General features: G+C 43.0%; 2 protein-coding genes across 3 annotated transcripts in view; both read left to right on the plus strand.

Moving 5' to 3' along the window:
- The first annotated feature begins 298 nt into the window (after positions 1-298).
- Positions 299-8,252, plus strand: sall4 (spalt-like transcription factor 4). Its single transcript, XM_062541061.1, has 4 exons — positions 299-437; positions 2,557-5,118; positions 5,273-5,562; positions 5,914-8,252. The coding sequence occupies exons 1-4, from the start codon at positions 371-373 to the stop codon at positions 6,346-6,348; spliced, it is 3,354 nt and encodes a 1,117-aa protein (XP_062397045.1). The 5' UTR covers positions 299-370; the 3' UTR covers positions 6,349-8,252.
- A 751-nt stretch (positions 8,253-9,003) lies between these two features.
- LOC134087519 (probable phospholipid-transporting ATPase IIA) overlaps positions 9,004-22,571 on the plus strand; it is a 39,507-nt gene continuing 25,939 nt past the window's right edge. For both annotated transcript variants that reach the window (XM_062541062.1, XM_062541063.1), the window contains exons 1-10: positions 9,004-9,123; positions 10,889-11,033; positions 14,137-14,250; positions 14,750-14,858; positions 16,721-16,779; positions 17,609-17,660; positions 19,524-19,618; positions 19,989-20,069; positions 20,713-20,788; positions 22,245-22,321. In XM_062541062.1, the coding sequence (XP_062397046.1) occupies positions 9,056-9,123; positions 10,889-11,033; positions 14,137-14,250; positions 14,750-14,858; positions 16,721-16,779; positions 17,609-17,660; positions 19,524-19,618; positions 19,989-20,069; positions 20,713-20,788; positions 22,245-22,321 (876 nt within the window). In that variant the 5' untranslated portion in view covers positions 9,004-9,055. The remainder of the gene's footprint in view (positions 9,124-10,888; positions 11,034-14,136; positions 14,251-14,749; positions 14,859-16,720; positions 16,780-17,608; positions 17,661-19,523; positions 19,619-19,988; positions 20,070-20,712; positions 20,789-22,244; positions 22,322-22,571) is intronic.

The raw sequence follows: 22,571 nt of genomic DNA on the forward strand, positions 1-22,571 counted from the left end.
AGCCTGATTATGGTTTCTTTTAGTGTTATGTAAGACTCGTATCTATCAACGAGAGCGTCTCTCCTCCTTCCTCTCGCTGGACTCTCCCTCCCCTTCTTTCTTTCTCCCTCCCTCTCACTGCCCGATCTAGCATCTCCCTCCCCCTCGGCTCTCCCTGCTTTTCTCATCAATGGAGCGCATTTGAATAATGTGTAAGCACTTGGACCAGAGCCAATCAGCTGTCAGAAGACCATGATAAATCGCATTGCATTATTGATAATAATAATTACTTTGACATGCGCATTTCTACTTGAGGGGCAAAGAATTGAGGGGAAGAATTTGTAAAGGCGAGGAGTAAATAGTGTTAGTATTTGCTCCCGATGGTTGGACCATGTCGAGGCGCAAGCAATCCAAGCCACAGCACATCAATTCTGAAGAGCCCGGTTCGATTGAAAACGGTGAGTAGTCCTATCAACTTACCGTTGGATATGAAACAAACGTATCACTTAAATTTGGATACTTTAATTTACGAAAACTTTTTTGCCAGTTTAGTAAGGTTGAGTAGGCAGCCGACTCAATCGCCGCACTTTGACCGGAGACGTGACCCTTGGCATTAACCATGCGTTTTGGAAGAATATGAATTAGGACTTGTAATGTAGACTACTAAATTTAATCGCTGTATTACTCTTGAGTCTCAATAACGCGATGCTTCTTTTCAAATTTGACCAATTATGATTGTGAGTAGTTTATTTGCAAACAAGGACGTAGCTTTACGTGAGTACCTCCTAAAACTGGTGTTTTGCAAATGTGTGTTGCCGTCTACCTGTATGGCTGATTATTATCAGGTGTTGCAAATAGTCCCTTTCAATGAATTGATGCTCGTTGTTAATGTTTGCCAATGTAGCCCGTTGTTAATATTTGGCAATTTAGTTGCGTTGTAGTTCAGCACTGAATGATCGACTCGGTCGACGTTTTCTCATGTAACTTATTGTGACTAGTGCCCCTAAAGTTTTAACCAACTACTAGGACAGCATTGTTTTCTGTGACGCTTGCGAATTACTGTATCATCTCTGAATGTGATTCGTGGTGGGTCTGGACATGAATCGTGCCATTTTTAAAATGTTCGTGGTGTGGTTGAATGGCGACTTTGAAACAAAGGTGTTCATCAGGTCAGCATGGAATGAGTTTCGGGGGCGAGCAATAAATCCCTATAGTTAAATCCGTGACTGCTTGTGACCGTGCACATGGAGCAGGGTGGGGGTGCAATTTTGGGGAAGGGGGCGGGAGTCGATTGGGTTTTACCGTAAACTGTAGACTGTAACACCTTCATAGGTAAGCTAATGTGGCCATTCACACCTTAAACATTGAATGATTGAAAACGACATTCTTGCCACCTGATGTAAATAGCATAGATGCACGATGGTAGGCTACCGATTATTGTCTTTTCTTCTCTCTCTCTCCGCATGAATCGAAACATTTTTATTGTTGAATGGGAAAAGGAAACTTTCCTTTCGTCACGTTGCGCCACCATGTGGATGTCAGTTACTCTCCCATTAGCAATACTTGTTCTGGATGCCCACAACGGAGTTGTGCTTATTAGTGAAGAAACTATTTCAATATGAATTTCAATATTAGAATATGGGGAATTGTTTTAAACTACTTTTTTAGTTTTATTTGACTATCCATTTTACAGTCTACATGGCGCAGTCGTTTCGATCCCTCACTGGCAACTTTTAGGACGGGCAAAACTGATTAATTGGGGGTTTTCTCACTGAAACAGTTGCCCATAGCCAATTATCACATTCGCCCCTAGCATTAAAGCTTTGCAACATAGGCGTTTAACATAAGAAATGGAAAGGTGGGTTTCTGAATAGACTAAATAATTCCAGTTTGGCTGGAGCACATACAGATAATTGTATTTTACTCTATTGTTTGATTTGCCTAATTTTATCAAAAGTTAATTTCATACAAATGTAAACTTATGCGTAGAACATTTGCATCGTGAAAGCTAAAATGTTATTTGTGTTATTATATATAAATTAGTTCTTATATAAGATATTTGTTATAATAAGATATTTGTCATGTACTAAAATACAGCAAAATGAATAATAATTCAATCAAATCTATCCAAACTCTTCTGACCAATTTTGCCTGTTTTGTCTTGTGATCACTATAGCTTCAGTACCTTTGTTAATATTGTAGCAGGGTAAGATGCTTCAAGGGCTCTCGGAGACTGGTGTCATTTACCCAGGGCCCCCTGCTGGCAGTATCTGGTTAGGAATTAAGGGTCAACATTTTGCAGGATTCATGTGTAGAAAGTAGTTCAAATGTATATACATTTATATATACATATATACATTTATATATATATATATATAAAACACACATTTATATATATATATATATATATATATAAAACACACATGGCCTTGTATCTCTTCCAAATTCTACATGATTTTCTTTGTCAATTCAAGTATATGGATGTCCATAAAGCTTAATTTGCAGACATGGAATTTGTTTATGTCAAAATGTTGAATGGGAAATGACACGTTTTGTTTTTGTCTTTGTCTATCATAGGGGCTTTGCAGGATGGGCCAGGAGAGGACGAGGAGAGGAATGAGGTGAAGCGATGTCGCATGGAGGAGACGAGGGTCTGTAACAAGTGCTGTGCGGAGTTCTTTGATGAGACAGAGTTCATGGAACATCAACAGAGTTGCACTAAAAGCCAAGAGGTGGTCATCATGAAAGATGGAGGAGGGGAAGAAGCCCTTCCAGAGTTCTCCCACGGCTCATCGCATGACTTCCAGAATGGCCACCACAGCCATGAGGAGTCACAAGCTGACCCTCAATCCACCGTGGGTGAGGACGAGGAGATGGAAGATGAGCAGCTGGCAAAACTGAGTACCGGCGAAGAGTTTTTGACGCCGTCACAAGCCAAGATGTCTTCGACTGCAGACGCCGGCCACCCCCCGTCATCAAAACACCAGGACTCGAACAATGTCACTTTAGAATCCATGCCAGCAACCAAAGTTGCCGTAACTCAGCATTCGTCGTCGTCCACCAACTCTTCATCGTCTCTCTCCAGTTGCAAGTCTCTGTCATCACAGGACTTGGCCACTGCTGCAGCCCATGCCATTCCCATGATTCTGGAGCAGCTGGTGAGTCTCCAACAGCAGCAACTCCAGCAGATACAGCTGACTGAGCAGATTCGGATCCAGGTGGCCATGATGACTCCTCAAGGCCTGAACGGTGCTGTAGGTGCAGCCCTCGATCCTCTGAAGGCCCTGGGAGCTCACCTCTCCCAGCAACTTTCTGCAGCGGCGGCACTCATTGGCAAACGCACCGGCTCTCAGAGCCTTTCATTGGAGACTTTGAAGCAGAGCAAACTACCTCAGACCAATGGGCTGCCCACTTCTCTAGCCACGGGGCTGGGCTCAATGACCACCAAAACCGACCTCCTCAAGGGTCTCCCAGACCTGACCAGTCGGCTGCCCAACCTTCTGCCTCAGTCTCCAGGAGCGTTGGCCTTCCCTAGTCCATTTAATGCGCTTGCAGGAGCAGGAGCAGGACTCGACTCCTCCAAAAAAGGGAGCAGCAAGACGACAGGTCTGCCATCTGAGGTGAAGAACGGGTCTGGAGACCATACGTTTAAACACAAATGTAAGTACTGTGGGAAGATATTTGGCAATGACAGTGCACTCCAGATTCACCTGCGCTCACATACAGGGGAGAGGCCCTTCAAGTGTAACATCTGTGGCAACCGGTTTACCACCAAAGGCAACCTGAAAGTGCACTTCCAGAGACACAGGGACAAGTACCCACATATCAAGATGAATCCCCACCCGGTTCCAGAACATCTGGACAACATTCCTACAAGCAGTGGCATTCCATACGGCATGTCTTTGCCGATAGAGGAGTCTAACTTTGTAGACGTAAAACCAGCTATAGGCATGTCCGCGTCAGGTTTCCCTTCGTCTGCACCACAAGGGTACAAACCCTTTGACGTGAGTGCCGACCCATACTCTCAAAGGCCATCCTCTTCTGGTAGTGATGGCACCTCCATCCACTCCAGTATGTATCAACAAGAGATGGGCATGGAACAGACTCCAGAGTCCATGGAGACGCTGGTTGGATTGCAGCATATGAACGGCAAAGTGCCCAGTGGCGATGGACTTGGCACGGCAAAGCTTCAGCAGATGGTGGATGGGTTGGAGAAGAGGACCAACGACCCAAATGAGTGTGTGATCTGCCACCGCATCCTGAGCTGCCAGAGCTCGCTGAAGATGCACTACCGCACACACACCGGCGAGCGTCCGTACAAGTGCAAGATCTGTGGTCGGGCCTTCTCCACCAAAGGTAACCTGAAGGCTCATTATGGTGTACATCGTTCCAACACGCCACTGAAGATGCAGCATTCCTGCCCTATCTGTCAGAAGAAGTTTACCAATGCTGTGGTCTTACAGCAACACATCCGCATGCACATGGGTGGCCAGATCCCCAACACTCCTGTGCCAGAGACACAGTTTGATGGACCCGAGTCCATGGACTCCAGCCTGACTGAAGACAAATCTGTCATTGATGGAATGACCAACAACCTCCAAGACAGTCTTGAGGAGCATGACTCCGAAATGGAGCCTCAAGAAAAAGCTGCCATTATGACCTCAGAACCCATAGTCCACCACGGGCCTTCTGACGCATCAAGAGATGAGACTCCGACTCTACATGGACCATCACCGATTTTAGAGTTTACAGGCATTGCAGCTTTGGAGAACCATATGAAAAGCCTGACGGCAGCACTGAATCTGCAGCGTCAGAGCAGCACAGCGTCAGATAGCGATGGTGGCCTCAAGGATTCGCCATCCACCTACACTCCCCATGCCGAGCAAGACTATAAGAACGGACGCAGTCCAGCAGTGTCCGACTCGGTCTCCTTCCATTCCTCATCGCCAGTGGACAGTCATCCAGGAAGTAACCAGTCAAAGTCCCCAGAGTCTGCTTCTGTGGATGCAACTTCCAAACTAGATTCAGATGGTGGGCAGCAGGACTTCAGTGATGGTGCCCTGGATCTGACCTCGTCCAGCTTTGTCCCCAAACCAATTAAAGAGGAACCAGGCTTGCCCTATTCAAATGGAGAATTTGGTGAGTGCTAGACATTTGAAATTGTGATGTGTGTGGGTATGTGTACTTGATGCATATCATTAGTCATTATGCTATGGTTTTTCAAAAGAGATCACATTATTGTGGCAAGTCATTCCCAGTTATTCATCCAAATTATTTCTGTCTTTTGCTTTAGCCCCAAACCACATGTCCTACATGAGAGTTCCTCCAAGTCTGGTGAAGCTGGAGATGCAGATCCCCCCAGAGACCGCTATGGGTGCGCACGGTCTGTTTCAGGGTGCCGGCATTCAGCCCCCAACCTCCAGTGCCTCTCGCCGGTCCACCAAGCTGCACCTGTGCAACAGCTGTGGGAAGAACTTCTCCTCGGCCAGTGCTCTGCAGATCCACGAACGCACACACACTGGAGAAAAACCTTTTGCCTGTACCATCTGTGGCAGAGCCTTCACAACCAAAGGCAATCTGAAGGTAAATGATCAGACAATATGTACAGAGCATAGTCATACCCAATGCACTTCAGGTGTCCTGTGGGGAAAAATGGGGTTTTCACATTCTGTCCACCATCAATATGATAAGTAGTATCCATTATGGGTAATCTATGCAACGTTGCATGTTGTGGTTACATGTGTTTGGGTGAAGGTATTTTTACATGACTGGTTAGATTAGCTGTCAACTTAAAGAAGTTGGGTCACTGACTTGAGCTTAATCACCTTTTAGTAGATTTCATATGCTAATGAATAATTATTTGTTGTGATGAGTTGCCTTTTTGTTTCTGTAAATCAAACATCTAATCATGCTGCCATGATCCATGTGTTCCAGGTACATGTTGGTACTCACATGTGGAATAACTCTGCAAGAAGAGGGCAAAGGCTATCATTGGACAATCCTATGGCACTCATAGCTATGGGTTCTGAGGCCAAAATGTTACCAGACATGATTCAGCCACCCAAGGACCTGGTGCCCCCACCGATGAATTTTGATCCTTCGGTGTGGAACAAGTATGCTGCTGCCTTTACCAATGGGCTCACCATGAAGACCAATGAGATCTCGGTTATCCAGAATGGTGGGATCCCTCTTCCAGGTACTCTTGCTGGAGGGTCGCTGGTGGCATCCACGGGGGCTATGATGAAGATGGATGGGTCACAAACGGGTTTGTCTGCTGCAATGGCTGAGATGGAGAAGAATGGCTCAGAGTCTGTGTCAAAAGCCCAGTTCCCACATTTCATGGAGGAAGGCAAGATTGCTGTGAATTAATTTAAGGACCACCATGACTTCCCTGATATTGAGCATTGTGCCAACATAGCAAAACGTTTTTGGTTTTGACTTATTACTGTTTTCTGTACTTGGCAGTTATGGTGAATCCTCAGTTTCTAGAACATTCAGGGGTATCTGGTACAGTTTTCTTGTCTCCCTCCATAACTTGAAGATTGCATTTTTCCTCCTTACTTGGCTTTTGAACTGTTTACCCATTCAAAATCTTAGTGTTACTTGTAGAAGTTGATATAACTTCTGTAGTTGTATTTACTGTTCTTGTCTAATATATGCGGGTATTTTTGTCTTTTTGGTAAGTCTTGTTTCTAGAAGTTGAATGTAAGTCATACTTGAAAATGTTACCTCCAAGGCATGACATCGTAAAATTGAAGGATTTGAGTTTTCTCACAAAGATCAACTAGTTTCTCAAGACCACTTTTGTGTGCCACTGGTGAATTTAAACCAGCTAGATACCCATGAGTGAATTCTTGGAAGGTTACTTTGGGTGCCTAGCATGTCGGGGCACCTTCAATCATGCCATAAAGAGGATCTTAACATGTGTAGTTACTTTTCCATTGTTGACTGTTTAGTGAGATGCTCGATAGTGTGGACATTGACGGGAAAATCTTTTTTTCTATATTAAATTATTTGTATGGTTTGTGAGTTGCAAGTTCATCATCTGCTTTTGAAACCAAAAATTCCTTTGCCAAGTGCCTAGTTTGGATATGGTCATTGTTTTTGCTTGCTCTTTTTGTTTTATTTTTTGTTTTATTTTTTAAAGCACCACAAGATTGTAATGAAGGTTCTATTTGATGTCTATATGTGTGTGACCAAAATGTTCTATATTTTTGCATGTAGCATTAGAGTATCATTGTTTTTTTGCAAACCTTTTATTATTTACTGTGTATCTTTCAGTAACTGGATTATTTTTTACTATTTCCTCTCTACTATAATATATTGGTTCCCCCTTATTTAGATTGGTGGATGAAAATGGGTTTGCAGCTCCTCAGTAGATCTGAAGATGTAGCCTATTTGATGGTGAATATGCTCATCTGCTGCACTTTATCTCCAGTGTTTTTTTTTTTTTGTGAACATTTAGGCTGTTCCATCTATATCATCTCTCTTAAAATTTGATCTCGCTGAAGTTTTCCAGTTGTCATTTTACACCTGCCACCATGTACACACTGGAGATTTGATTTTCAATACTGGATGTAATGCTTTGCAGTTTAAAACTTGGAAAGATTTACCCATGCTTCGTCCTGTTAACTAAGTGCTGGTCCCTCATTAATCCCAAACCCTTTTCTTATTTTTGGTATTAATTACACACAGAAGTAACTGTCACCATCTTGGCCTATGGGATATGAAGTGTGTGTGTGTGTGTGTGTGTGTGTGCGCGCGTGTGCGTGCGCGCCTGTGTGTGTGTGGTGTGTGTGAGTGTGTCCTGTCCATGAAGCAGTGGCCTGTTTGGCAACCCCTCTACCTCATATTTTTCTTATTGTTTTTACTGTGTTCTCACTGTTAAAGTCTGGACAACTCTGCATAGTCTGCTTCTTTGCATTGTAAGTAATTCTATGCTTACATCTCTTTGCTCCACAACTGCTGATGTATTCCCGTTTCTGTGCTGTTTTAAAGTATGAATGTATTGTGGGACACTTTGCACATCTCTTGCTCAGAATAGACCAAGACTCTATTGTTCCTTTCTGATTTAAATATGTATATGCATTACCAAGTTGTGCCTTTTTCAAAATGTTACAATATTGTCAGAACTGGGTTAAAGGGGTCTTGTATTACGATTCATAAATGGTGAGTCAGTTTTAGGCTTGTTTACAGTGTAGACCTTTTGTAAATTTGTGCTTTTTGTTTACCATTCATCCACTCTATTTTTCAGAATAAAAATATGGGGTGAATTTTTGTTTCTTAAGGTTTCTTTAATCCTCTTGCAAAAAAACTGTATTGCTATTGCAAATCAATTCAACACCTGGGTCATTTACTATCCTTTGATACGCCGGGCTTGGTGAAACTTGAAGTGCATTAGAAGCCAGGCACTTTTAATATCCCTTCAAAGTGTCAGAATGAATCTTTTCCTCAAGCAGATGAGAATATGCGTTTGAATGGATCCCCTAACATGAAACCCAGAACAATATAGGTTGCCTGTTATGATTGTATAAATACAAAAATAAAGTAAAACTATATTACTAACTTTGCATTTCACACTGAAATGGATCGTCCTCTTAGCTGTTGGTGAAGCAGCCTCTCCCCACTGAAATGTTATGTCTTATGTCCCCCGTTCTCAAATCACCATCTTTGCATGTGGATAACCATATTTTTGTAAGACCAGACTGACCTCGGCTGCTTTGACTTGGTTTGCATGTCAGTGTCGCTCTCCTCTGATGAGCGCCTGTGGCTTAGGCTCGTATACAATGTATCCCACAATTTCAATAGTGCGTGTGTAGGCTATGATGAGAACAACGCAAAAAAAAAATGCTTGTCTCTCGATTTTTATAACACTGTCAATAAATAGGTTACTCTAAATATTTAAGGTGGACCTAACCGAACGCACTTTAACAGTTGTCGTGAATCAAGCATTGACAGTGACGGACTTAGTGTAGAAGAAGAGGCCGACCAGTCCGGCGCAAGCTCTTTGACAGTTAGCCTCCGCCCAGCTAGTTCAGAGAGACTGGCTGCTTTACTGTCAACACAGGCGGCAGCAATGACGGACAATATACCGCTACAGCCCGTGAGACACAAAAACCGGCACGACAATAAACACAGAAATGGGTAAGAGCACAGTCGGGAAGTAGATAACAACAGCAATAGGCTAGAACTCGCAGGTATTCATGAAATACATGGTTCTTGGTTAGCGAAGGAGACTAACCATCGGGTAATGTCGTCTATGTAGCCTACTATGTGTTTTGGCTCTATAGCTTATATCCTCGGAAGGCTATGTTGATAGGCTTTTCACGGAAGGCATTTGGGTTTGCTAGAGAAACATCAAAAGTCAAGCCTACATGAAGGCATCGCTATATAGAATAGCCCATAGTTTGAATTTGCGCAAAGCTGGGTATCCTTGTTCCGGGTTTTTATAGGTGCAGGTGAATTTTTCTGTGGCGCTGTTGCCAATTTGGTTAATGCTTGCGTTAGGGAAATTGACCAACATAGTTAGGCTACCTCATCTGAGATCACGCACCGGTTTCTGGTGTGTTCTGACCACCGCCTTTGTGTCATTTGTGGTATTTTATATTGCATTCGTAATGCCAATAGAACGTTTTTTAACGCGTAATATAGAACGGTGAAGGGACAGTGAGACTGCGCTGTGGGCCTACTTGCATTACAATCACTGTACACAATTACAATTCAACCATTACAGAATTAGACGGACAATCTTATAGCCATTGTTTGACTGATAGATTCTGCCCACGGTCTAGCATGTCTTTTAGCTGCCTGCGCACACATGGTTGCAAATGCTGCTGAATGGTGTAATTCTAAGTCTCGCCCTCAGATTCATTGAATGAGCTAATCCTGTTTCCGATGATAGCACTGTAATGCAAGCAGCCCTCAGCTCAAACAGGGCGTGTGAACAGAGTTCAAGTCTCTCAGGCCTGTACAGTCAGGCCCACGGTTCAGACAGCACGAAATGGCACGCCTTCCATTTGATAAGCTTCCTTCAATTGGAAGATTTTACATGTAAAAACTGGTGGTCATTGTTCTATAGAAACCCCTCACACCCCGAAAAAAGAACAACCAGAATCGTGTTAGCCTATATATCTCACAGAATACAGCATAATAATAATAATAATAATAATAATAATAATAATAATAATAATAATAATACTTCCACAAAGTTGATACATATGAACTAATCTTTTCTGATAAAGCAAGATGTTATGTAGTAGGCAATGTGGTAGGTTGCAAAGTCTATTCAGAGTGCATGCTCCAAGGCATCTATTGCCTTACTTCGGGAGCTGTAATGGTGTTGAGTGGTGTTTGTGAAAGGTGGACGCACTGTGGGCCATCAGATGAGTCAATATTGACTGAAATGTGTAGGTTGTTTCTACTTCCCGCACTCTTTCATTGTTCTATCTGTCCAGTACACAGAAAAACAAGCATTAAAAAGTAAATAATATCAGGACAAAAAGTAGCGTTGCCTGTGTTTGTCAGTGTTTATAGCATTTCACTAGTTTGTATATGGGATGATTTAGAATGTTGATCCTACATGTTTGGCTTGGTAGCTGGCCATGGTCCTGGGATGCCTGTAGTGGACATTGCGTAAGTTTAGAACAACTAGTGAAATGGAGGAGAAAGCTACACCCAAACATGTGACACAAGGAGAGGTAAGGTAGGTTTAAATCTCCTGGAATGTGGAAGTAGGATGAGTGACAGCTGGCAATCATGCCCAAGGGCTCCTCCTGAGTGTTGTTTTTAGATAACGTCATTATGGTGCAGTGTCTTAAGTTGAGATTGTGTGTGTGTGTGTGTGTGTGTGTGTGTGTGTGTGTGTGTGTGTGTGTGTGTGTGTGTGTGTGTGTGTGTGTGTGTGTTACAGATGCTGCCCTTGGTCAAGATGTTGTGGCATGGGTGACTTCCGGCCACGGACAGTGTGGTTGGGGCATCCCGAGAAGAGGGAGCAACGTTATCCCAGGAATGTCATCAACAACCAAAAGTACAACTTCTTCAGCTTCCTTCCCGGAGTGAGTTCCATATGTGAAGCTTTCTTTCAAGTTATACTGGTGACAGTCAAGGCCTAATGCCCTTAAATCATGCTACATGCATGTACGTATGTATGTATGTATGCTTTGCATGAATATTCATGGCTTGAATATTCATGCAATGATTCAAGCAGCACTTTCTGAAACATTTGACATTGACAGTCACACACTCTTTTCTCAAGTGTATGTCAAGTGGATCACACTCTTAGCACAGAGCTTTGTAGCATATTTATTTTTCACACAGTGAAGAAGCCCATGGGACAATTTGGTGTAAATAAATTTTTGCCAAATCCTTCCTGATTGCTTTGTGGTCCATTTGAATGTTTTCATGGTTCCTGTGTGAAATGTTTTCAGTGTAATATTTTTAGATTGGAAGGTGCTATACATCAGATAATCATTAGCATGCATTAGCAGTAGTTTCATTTCCTTTTTGCAGAAGTTTTGTTGATGCTGTTACTTACCAGCTGTCCTGGGCATGGCCTTTTCCAGCAAATCATGCTTTAACATGCAAACAGAAAACATTTGCAATGCAAAGTCATACAATTTTAATCACATGTGAAAGTCATATGATTTGAATGTTCAAATCTCTCTGTGTGCGTAATCTGTGTAGTGCTGAAATAGAATATCCTATCATCGCAGCGCTTTGCCAGAACCCAGAGTAGTGAATGATGGGGAGTTAAACAGGGTGGGCCTGCTCTTGCACTCTGTGTGTGTGTGTGTGTGTGCGTGTGTGTCTCTCTCTCCCCGTCCCTCTCTCACACAGAATGAGTAGAATAGTGTTTTGTGCTGGACGCTGGCCGCTGCTGCAGTGCCTGACGGAACTGGAGCAGGAGCCGGAGCAGGAGCGGCCAGCTGTGTCTGTGGGCACTAGCTGTAGAGGTTGTAAATACCTCACCCTGGGTGGCAGAGGAAACTGTTAAAACTCTAGCTACAAAACGGGTGTTAGGACCTCAAATATCAAACAAACCGTTTTATGAACTGGATTAAACAGAAAGGATTGGGAGACTCCCTTTCAGTGTACTCCAGGCCAGATTATTGAAACCATCAGCCTTACAATCCCATTTAGTTTCTGTTTGCAAAAAAAACAACTGACAAAAAACATTGAAAGCAGCACAGTTTCCCCCCTGTGTGCTGTGTGTCTGTCTTGATGTGGCTTGGCATGATGTGGTATTCTTCACATAGTCTGTGTGGTGTGGCATTATATTGTACTCCTCAGAACATGATGTGCCATGGAAGCACAATTGGTTATAAACCCGACCCCACACACACACAAACATGTTGTATAAAACAAGTAGAACATTTATGTAAGGAATTTCTTTTAATTAATCACCAAAATCCTAGAGAGTTTTACCGGAAGTATATTGTCAGAACTATGATTTGGCAAAAGGGCAGAAAAATAGGACTAAAACTGGACATACTGTAAGAGCTTAAGAGGAAAGCACTACATAATATATCCTTTATGGACAAGTATGAATATTAAGTTAATTATCAATAGGATTATCTGTCACACTGTGGCTAGAAGTGTGTTTATGAACACTGGTTACTTCTGTCTGGACAGAAGAGGTTATGTACTGAGCATATAATATTTATAGAAACTAGGATAAGAAATGCTGAATATGCTACCATACAGACATTGATCCATGTTTGAATGGTTTCCCATTCATAGCCAAACCAATTTATATGAATGGAAGTCTGAATGAAAAGGACATATGGGTAGGCCTGTATTTATGGTTTACATTTAGAATGTTGCAGAAGAGTGTGAGTGAGGGATTTAAAAAAGCATAAGTTTAGTTAGAGAGTCTACTTCACATGCAAAGTGCAGACATGTTTAGGTGTCATGGTCAGAAAGAAAGTGTGGAATACATTGGTGGGAATTTGAAAGGTTGAAAAGACAAATAGGACATGAGGTGAGAGGAGGCATATAGCATCAGGTCATTTAATCATGCACATTGAAGCTGCTGTTAAATCTAACAAGACATTGTTTGCTCTGAGGCAGCTGGGACCTTGTAATTTCTTAAAGTCTTTAAAAGGTTCCGTTTACGGAGCTTGTCAAAATGACGTACACCTCTGTTTACTATGGTTTGCAGTTTAGAGCTATATCTCACACTGATTGAGGTGTAAGAATCAAAAGCAGGATTAGCAGCGAGCCATATGTGGTTTGCTCTTGGAACTAATAGGATGTCTGAGCAGTGTACACGCTGAATGGAAAATGCATTTGAAGACTGTGCTTTTTCTGCAATTGTGATGACTGGATGTGGTCTTAGCCATGTTTGCACATTTTCCTTACTGGCAGATACTGGCCAACAGCCTGTCAACTGTTAGTTCCCTAATTAACAGCCTGTCCAACTCTCTTGCATTGGGCCTCATTGTAAGTTGCTTTGCACATAATTAAAAGGTCATGCCTTTTACATGTAGAAGGTGAACCAGATCTTAAATGGAAATGCTATGAAAACAATCACTGACACATAATGTGCTGTGGTTATGATTGAACAGGGCAAGTGTTGTGAATCATGTTGCTCTGTCGTTCTGCTCATAATGCTTCTTGATTCGGTTTTGGGTATTTTGAATGCATCTGTCTCTCTGACAGACTGAAGATGTACTCAAATGCAGAAGAACCCGTACAGAAGAGATAATATATAGAGTCAACAGAAATGCTGATGCACTATTTAAATCAGGCCCTCAGAATTAGACCATAGACGCCGATTAGAATCTGCAGCGTACACAACCAACTTCCTCTGGTGGCTCTGTGTGGCAGAGTGTTGCATGGTATTAAATCAGCTGAATGTTCTGCCCCTCGTTCATTAGATTAGAATTGTTTTATGTGGGTCGGTATGTGCATATTGGGTCATAAAAATGAGGGAGATGCAAGTTATATGTCCACCATTTTAGAACTAGCCCATATTTTGGATTATTTTTAACTATTTTAACTTTTCTATAAAATAATTTGATAACCATCTGTATCCAAAGCATCTTTGCATGTCTATTTGACATACAATGACTCATTTATGAATATATGCCTTATTATCATGCCTTATTATCATCCCTAAACATGTTTTAATGTGTGTCCTCCATTTTGCGGCAACAGGTACTCTTCAATCAGTTTAAGTACTTCTTCAACCTCTACTTCCTGCTTCTGGCCTGCTCGCAGTTTGTCAATGAACTGAGACTTGGGGCACTGTACACTTACTGGGTGCCATTGGTGAGTGACAAATGTGTGTGTGTGTGTGTGTGTGTGTGTGTGTGTGTGTGTGTGTGTGTGTGTGTGTGTGTGTGTGTGTGTGTGTGTGTGTGTGTGTGTGTGTGTGTGTGTGTGTGTGTGTGTGTGTGTGTGTGTGTGTGTGTGTGTGTGTGTGTGTGTGTGTGTGTTTAGTTCTGTTCAGTATCAGACATAATAGGTAGGTGAAACTGTTTCTCTGAGAGTAATTTCATCTATTTATCCTCTTTAATTATTCATGTTCCTGCCTGCATTGCCTTGTTATGTTCACCAATTCAAGGATGATTACTTTCTTACCTTCTGCCAATTCCAAATGGATCTTACCATTTGCTGGAGTCTTATATCTAAGTTGCGTCACTCATTATTAAAGAAGGATTGATTATTTATGAACCATTTGGTGGCAGAAGTTCAAATCCCCTGTAGATATGAGATGGGCAGTATGCATGTGGCTGCTGGAGTTGTCACCACCGTGTTTGGCTTTCAGGGCTTCGTGCTAATCATCACCATCGTGAGGGAGGCAGTGGAAGAGATGAGGTGTTTTCTGAGGGACAAAGAAGTCAATTCACAGATCTACAGCAAGCTCTCCACCAGAGGTGAGATCTTGTTTTCATGGGGACAAAGCCTTGTTAGTTTACTGCAAAAAAGCACACTTTCACTCACAGTTTAACCACAACTTCTCTCTGTGGGATTGCCATTTTATTAGGAACTGTGTTGTGTTTAAAGTCACCTGATCTCTAAAATCCTGCCTTTCAGTTGTGTAATATTGGATGGAAACACAGTCAAAGGCTGTGTCATGTTATAGTATTATCATAATATGACATACAAATATAAAATGTTCAGATAATATTCTTTATTGGAGCATTAATACAATTTTAGCAGTGATAGAAAGTAATGTGTCCACATATTTTAGAGTGTATTTTTTTCAATGGCCGATTCAGATTAACGTTAAGATTAATTATTATCATTAAATTGCCTCTGCTCACCTACTGCTGAAAATCCCATTCAGAGATCAGTGTTTTAGATTGAGAACATTAGCTAGGCTTACCTTTATTCCAACAAAAATAGACAGTTGTGTAATGTTTTTTACTCTGCGATGGAAAAATGTAGCTGTTCTGTCACACGTTAACTTGTTATTCTACTTTTCACAGCAGAGTCTGTGACTAAACATTTCCTGTCATAAAGCTGCTCTCACTCCAGACCAGAGCTGCAGATATTTCAAATCAGGAATGTTTTGGGCCTTAATTAGTGACTATAGTCTATATCAAAGGCCACGTGTAAACATTGTTTTTTAACTATAGTACAGGGTTAAAAGCGTTATATAGAGTATCATTATACGATTATCTTCCAACCCTCTGCTTTTAACTCCAAAAACCTGATTTTGTTTTGTAATCAAACTGCATTGGATTGAAAGGCAGGCCTTTCTTTGAATTGGAGCTCAAAGGTCATCTTTGTCAAAACACGTCCGAAACTCAACCCAGAGAAACTCAAGTTTTGTTTGTTTCAGTAAATGATATATTTAAAGTAAATAATCAATGTCTAAATCTTTTTCCACCTAAGGAGGAAGACAAAGTCAAGTAGTGATTTACACAATTATGTTGCATTTTCACATTTTTCCGAAGACGACTAGAGGGGCATATGTTGATTTGGGCAACAACACAAAGGGATGGTATTTTCTTAAAGTCTTCTGAATGTAGTCCATGGCAATATTAACGTGTGTTAATGTCTTACACATGCACAAAGCCAGGCACCACCACAAAGGTGAAAGGTCACTGACCTCCTCCAAACAGTTGTGGCCTGCTCATACGCAGAGGAATGAGAGAGAATTCCACCCCTCCCTATGTTCTGTCACCCCCACTGCACAGGAGATTATTGTAGGGGAGAAGTGAATAAAGAGCTGCCTGCAGCAGGCAAACACAATTGCCACTAACCTCCCACTACTAAATTAGATCAGGCAACTGTCTGTTGGTCACTTGAACAGATAAGATAGGACAATGGGCCAAAATTCTGTTCACTTTTATTTGACAATGACAGAGCTCTTGCAAACATATTTGCAGGTTTCCTTTTGTATCTTTAAATTAATAATTTTTTTTGGCACTTATTTTCTAATACATTTTATATTTTATCCTGTTGGCTCCTATAAATTTGATTCAAACTGGACTGTAATGTCCAGTTCCCGAATGACTGTCGCCCTTTTCACTGATTCTTTCAGTGAGACATTATGATCGTCTCTCATCAGTAGCAGTTACAAGCTACCACTAACCTGTGGTCATCTTTTGAGGTAGCACAACAACTAACTTGTCTTGCATTCACAGGCTGTTAGTGTAGAGTTGTCATTTCACTCACACTATTTTCTCTCTCACACACTCTTTTCTCTCTCTCTCTCTCTCTCTATCTCTCTCGTTCTTTCTCTCTTTCTCTTTTCACTCCTCTCTGTCTTTCTTTCTGTGTTTATCAGGCACAGTGAAGGTGAAGAGTAGTGGTATTCAGGTGGGAGATCTTATCCTTGTTGAAAAGGTTAGTATGTTCCTATGTCGTTTTGAAATCACTATTTTATGTGACATTTCAAAAAGAAATCATAAACTGACATGACTTTTGATGTGGAATGGGAGGGTGCTGGTTGCCGGGGTTTAGCTGTCATGTGGTCAAGGGACCCCAGGCTGAGAACTGCCCTTGGTCAGTCATGTTGGGTGGCAGAGGGCTCAGGCTGAGGCTTGTGTTTGGTCATTAGTAATCGGGCCTAAATCCTTTTGTTGCACACTTTTTGAGCCAGACAGCCTCTCAGCTCTTTGTAAAGAGATTGAGTTGGTGGGGGGGTGGGGGGGGGGGGTGAGTGCATGAAATATGAGAAGAGTACCCCCATGTCTTGTTACAGCCTGAGCCATGTTAGCTTACACACATAGCTCACACAGTTGACGTGTGAATGCAAGAATACATTTATCAATATTCAAACTTTTAAAAACAGAGCTTCATCGGAGATTCGTGGTTTTGGAACTCTGATGTCCAGATTAGTACACAGGATTTGTGAGGGTTTGTTTCTGTGTGAGTGTGTGTCTGTGTGTTTGAGTCGTTCTAATCTCAGGAGTTCATCTGTGAGAGAGATAGCCTCTTGACTCTCAAAACAACTCACACAGTGCTGCGTCTCTGAGAGACTGATGTGGCATTTAAGAGTCCTTGGAGTGTAAAAATACACACTCACATGCTTGTGATGCCTGTTTCAATTGAATAGGGTGTATGAGTGTGTGTGTGTGTGTGTATGTGTGTGTGTGTGTGTGTGTGTGTGTGTGTGTGTGTGCAAGTGAGAGAGAGGTTGATCTAATAATGTTGTTTTCCCGTCTCTTCACAGAACCAGCGCGTCCCTGCTGACATGATCTTCCTGCGCACTTCAGAGCGAAACGGTGAGCGCGCGCCACACACACACCCATATCCCCTCACACACACCCAGCAGTCTGCGCAAGGGCAGGGGAAGTCACTGTTGCTCAGCCAGTTTAATTAGCATTAGGGGGAGACCTCAAAATGCATGTCTTTGTCTCACGTTTACAAAGCAGCAACTCTGCCTGCTGGGGCCAAGCCTCTCTCCACTGACACCGATACAACTTCATGCCGTCTTTTGCCTTTCAAATGATAAATCAGGAGTTGCAAATGAGCTCTGGGAGCAGGTGGGGGGGAAAAGGGACCACGCGTGGCCACATCTGAAGGCGAACGTGAAGACGTGTCTGAGGCAGGAAAGACGTCTCGGATTCTGAATAACAGAACTGAGGAGAGAGAGAGACGGAGCGCACTGACCCTGTAGATTAGATCTGAGCGCTGCACGCGGCTGCGTAAATGCCCAGACCCATAAGCAAGTCATTAGGAGCAACTCCAGTCAGGCTGCTGATATCCAGACAGAGAGTTTTGAAGGGGTTGGAGAACAAAAAAAAAAAACACAAATTCTTTTTCCCAAGTACAAAGGCCTCTGTTTATTTAAATGCATTTAAGTGCGCAAACTGCCATAACGAGATACATTTGGGGTACTTAAGATTTAATCTCGGGCTGTTTCATACCCAAGATAAAGCCATATTTGTCGCAGCTTTGGGAGTAAAAAGGAGTGGACTGGTGAGAGATTTCCTCTGCTTGAGCTCGGGGGGTGTGGGTGTTACGGGAACGAGGGCCATTTGATGGCTCAACAGATGGAGGCCATTAGGTCAATTATGAGGAGCCCAGGGTTCCACAGGCCGAGCCCTGGCCCAACCATACACCTCCCCCAACTCTGTGTCTCACACACACACACACACACACACACACACACACACACACTCACACTAAAGCACATACTCATACATACTCAGGCACAGCACACACAAACAAACCAATAGCATACATGCAAGGGTACAAATACATAAACAGAGTTATTGTTATATGAGGGACTTTTTACTAAAATTATTTTTTTATCTAGGGAAAGGGAATCAAAAAAGTGATATATTTTTTTTAATGGACATTTGATTTAATATAGCAAAAAATATCACATCGATATTTGTATTAATTTATTTCAAGGGTATGACCGAGAAAGCATCTGTAGGTGTGTGTGTGTGTGTGTGTGTGTGTGCGTGCGTGTGTGCGTGCGTGTGTCTGTGTCTGCATGTTTCCATACATGCATATTGTTGTGTGGGGGAAGGATGGAGCCATTTGCATGTGTTTGAGCGCATATCTGTGTGCGTGACAAGGATGGTATGCTTTGTCCTTGATCAGAGTGAAGAGAGCATGCATTAGCTTCAGTCAGAGCTGCATGGTTTTGTTTGTGCAAATTAACACCTTGAGCCGAAACCGAAAATAATATGCGAACGGCAAAAACTCGACTGTAAATGTGGGCCAGGAGTCTGTATGGCTGCAGCAGACAGGCCTCTGCTGATGAATGGTAACAGTGCCACCTAGAGGCCAGGAACAGCACACACATTAAGACAGGGCAGGCTATTAGAATCCACTTTGGTTCATCCATGCATCTTCTATCATCTCTATCATGATGAACAGATGCAGCCATACCAGAGATACCAGATGTAGACATAGTAGGAAGCCAGAATAGGGCAACATGTGGAACATGGAATATGAAGCATCAGCAATGTGGTATGGGTCGATTGTGTACTGTCTACATTTACCCTCCCCCTCACCAATTCTCTCCAACTTCATAAACAGAACATCTCAGGTGGATTTTAACCCATAAAGGACTTCATGCATTCTAGAACCCTAAAGCACTAAGTCCAGCCTGGGCTTCTCTTGGTTTTCAGGTTCCTGCTTTCTGAGGACTGACCAATTGGATGGTGAAACAGACTGGAAGCTCCGCCTGCCCGTGGCGTGCACTCAGAGATTGCCCACTGCAGCTGTGAGATGCTTTATTACATTACATTACATTCAGCACACACTGTTTGCCCAAAGTTTTGCTTTTTATCATCTGCCCTGTATTTTTATATGCAGATGTCACTGTAGTTAATGAACCGAATTTCCCTCACGGGATCAGTAGAGTATATATACTGTTTCGACTTTGGTTGACAAGTTCATGGCATTTCTTTATTGAGTTTATATCCATGTATCACGTTTTCCTAAAATGTGCGTGGTGTGTTTGTGCGTGGCGTGTACTGTATGTGTGTGAGATAGGAGTGTAGTCGGCAGAAGCAGCAGCTGTGTGAATCCATCTTTTTGTGCTCTCTCTCTCTCTCTCTCTCTCTCTCTCTCTCTCTCTCTCTCTCTCTCAGGATCTGCTGCAGATAAGAGCCTATGTGTACGCCGAGGAGCCCAACATCGACATCCACAACTTCATCGGCACTTTCACCAGAGTGAGTGAGCCCTTAACTAGGGTGGCCAGACGGCCCTGATTTCAGGGAACAGTCCCCATTTTTGGTGGCCTGCCCCCGGGAAAACAGACAGAAAAGCTACCTATGTCCCGGTTTGTTGAAAATAAAATGTGTATGCATTTCAATCAGATTGATAGTCAAACTGAAAATGTCCCTGTTTTTTCCACATTTTTGGGATTATGTCCCCGGTTTTGGTCTTGGACATCTGATCACTTTGCCCTTAACCCGCAGTGTCTACAGCCTGTAGTAGGGCAGGCAGGCTGTAGCATAAGCAATGGCCAGCTGGCCAGGCCAAAGTAAAAGAGCATGTTGAACAAGTTGGTTGGCCGGTAACTGGCCGTCCACTTTTCTGCCAGTCACCCTCATGAATCAGCTCAGCTCACCTCACCTGTGATGCTAACTGTGCTAGCTGGTTGAAGCTAAGCATGTGAGGCTGCTTAAATAAAGAGGGAGCTTATTGCAATGTGATAAATTTAAAGTTTTGTGTGAAAGTGACTCTTCTGGGGCCAGTAAATGTAAACAAGGGGCCAGCGCAAATGTCAATGCACTCTCCCGAAGAGTGTGTGTGGTGATTCCATGGGAACGGCAATGTGAGTGGTCATGTGATGGATCTGCTCTGTCGCAGGAGGATGGAGATCCCCCAGTGAATGAGAGTCTCAGCATCGAAAACACCTTGTGGGCCAGCACCGTCATCGCCTCAGGTATACACACACACACACACACACACACACACACACACACACACACACACACACACACACATATTCATGTACAAACACGGCTCTAGCCAGACATACACATCTAACTTTGTCATTGTTAAGAAGTAGTAAACGTTTATTTCTCTGCCTACATATATATATATATATATATATTTTTTTTTTTTAAGTATATTTTTTGGCCTTTTTGCCTTTATTAGTATAGGACAGTGAAGAGGTAGACAGGAAACAAGTGGGAGAGAGAGATGGGGCGGGATCGGGACATGACCGCAGGCCGGATTTGAACCTGGGTCCCCGTGGGCACTCGGACCCGTAAATGGTACGGACGTTGTAGCCTGCTGTGCCACAGCGCCCCCTCTCTGCCTATATTAGTAGCAGTGTGAAATGTTATTGTTGCTCCCTGTTGTTTCAGCGAGCTGCTGAAGCGCTGTCGATGAGAGCCGCTGTGCCGGCCATGCACTTGCACACGGCACAGGATGTGTTTCTTGGAGACGTGCTTTTGTAACGTTTCAATTCGGAACTCAGTTGCTCCGACCGCAAGCGCCGTTCCCACCAATACATCGATCGCACTCTTCGCAAGAAATGCAATGGATCTAACCTTGCCTGTTTGCTGTGAGATGCGTTATGTCATCTGCTCTGTATTTAATATGCAGATGTAGCAGGGGTTAATGATCTGTATTTGGTCGTGTTAGGCTGTGGCTCTTCCTCAGTCAAATGAGGCCACCTAGATAGAGTCTGGTGAGGCGAGCCTTGTCCACTGAAGGTGTGGAGTCAGGGTAGGACAGGTGAGACAGGTGCTGATGCGGTGGTTATCTCCACTGATGATGCCAGGCTGGGCTGGGCGGGTCTGGGCCTTGAAAGGCTTGGCACAGGTATGACAGGCGCCACTGCATTTCTTTTGAAAAGCAGTCGTTCTCTTCATTTTGAATGACTGGTGTGTGTGTGTGTGTTAAGGGTTGTGATGTGGCTCAAGGAGGAGCGTAGGGCGCGGTTTCGCTCACGCAGACACGCCTGAGGCTGTTGTGTTTCTTCAGCTCTCCACCGTGCTCAAGGCAAATTGCGTGGAAGCCAAAGTGCTGATAGTGTATATATATGCTCTCCCACGCATGCACACAAACAGGCTCATGCACAGTGCTTATGAACACCCAGTAAGCAAAAACAGTCACCGTACTGAGAACTATTAGGAAACAATTTCCATGAAAATGAAAATAACGAAACGCTCCAGTCCACCCACCCTCCTCACCAAAATGCAGCTCTACTAACACCCCCATATGAACTGACTTATGTCACGTCAAACATCTGTTATCTGCATAATGTGAAATAATATTCCCCCTCCCTCATGCTCACTCTTACTCTATATCTCTGTGTGTGTGTGTCTTCTTTCTCTCTCTCTTTCTCTCTCTCTGTCTGTGCTCTGTGTGTGTGTGTGTGTGTATTGCAGGGACTGTGGTGGGTGTTGTGATCTACACAGGGAAAGAGCTGCGAAGTGTCATGAACACCTCCAACCCTCGCCACAAGGTATCCTCACCTTGCGCTGACCCAAGCATCTGTTTCAAGGTCATCACAGTGTAGTGATGCTGTGGACAGATGTGGTCTACCCGATTAGCAGTGTAATGGAACTAGAGTCACTGTCATTAGTCGAATAGTTCAAGTTTACATGTACACTAACTACCATTCAAAAAGTTTGGGGTCAATAAGACATTTCATTGTTCTTTTTTTTTTTTTTTTAATCAAAACCTAGTGTACATAGAATTTTTCTTTTAAGGAA

Source organism: Sardina pilchardus, chromosome 7 (genome assembly GCF_963854185.1).
Source record: "Sardina pilchardus chromosome 7, fSarPil1.1, whole genome shotgun sequence".
Classification (NCBI taxonomy): Eukaryota; Metazoa; Chordata; class Actinopteri; order Clupeiformes; family Clupeidae; genus Sardina; species Sardina pilchardus.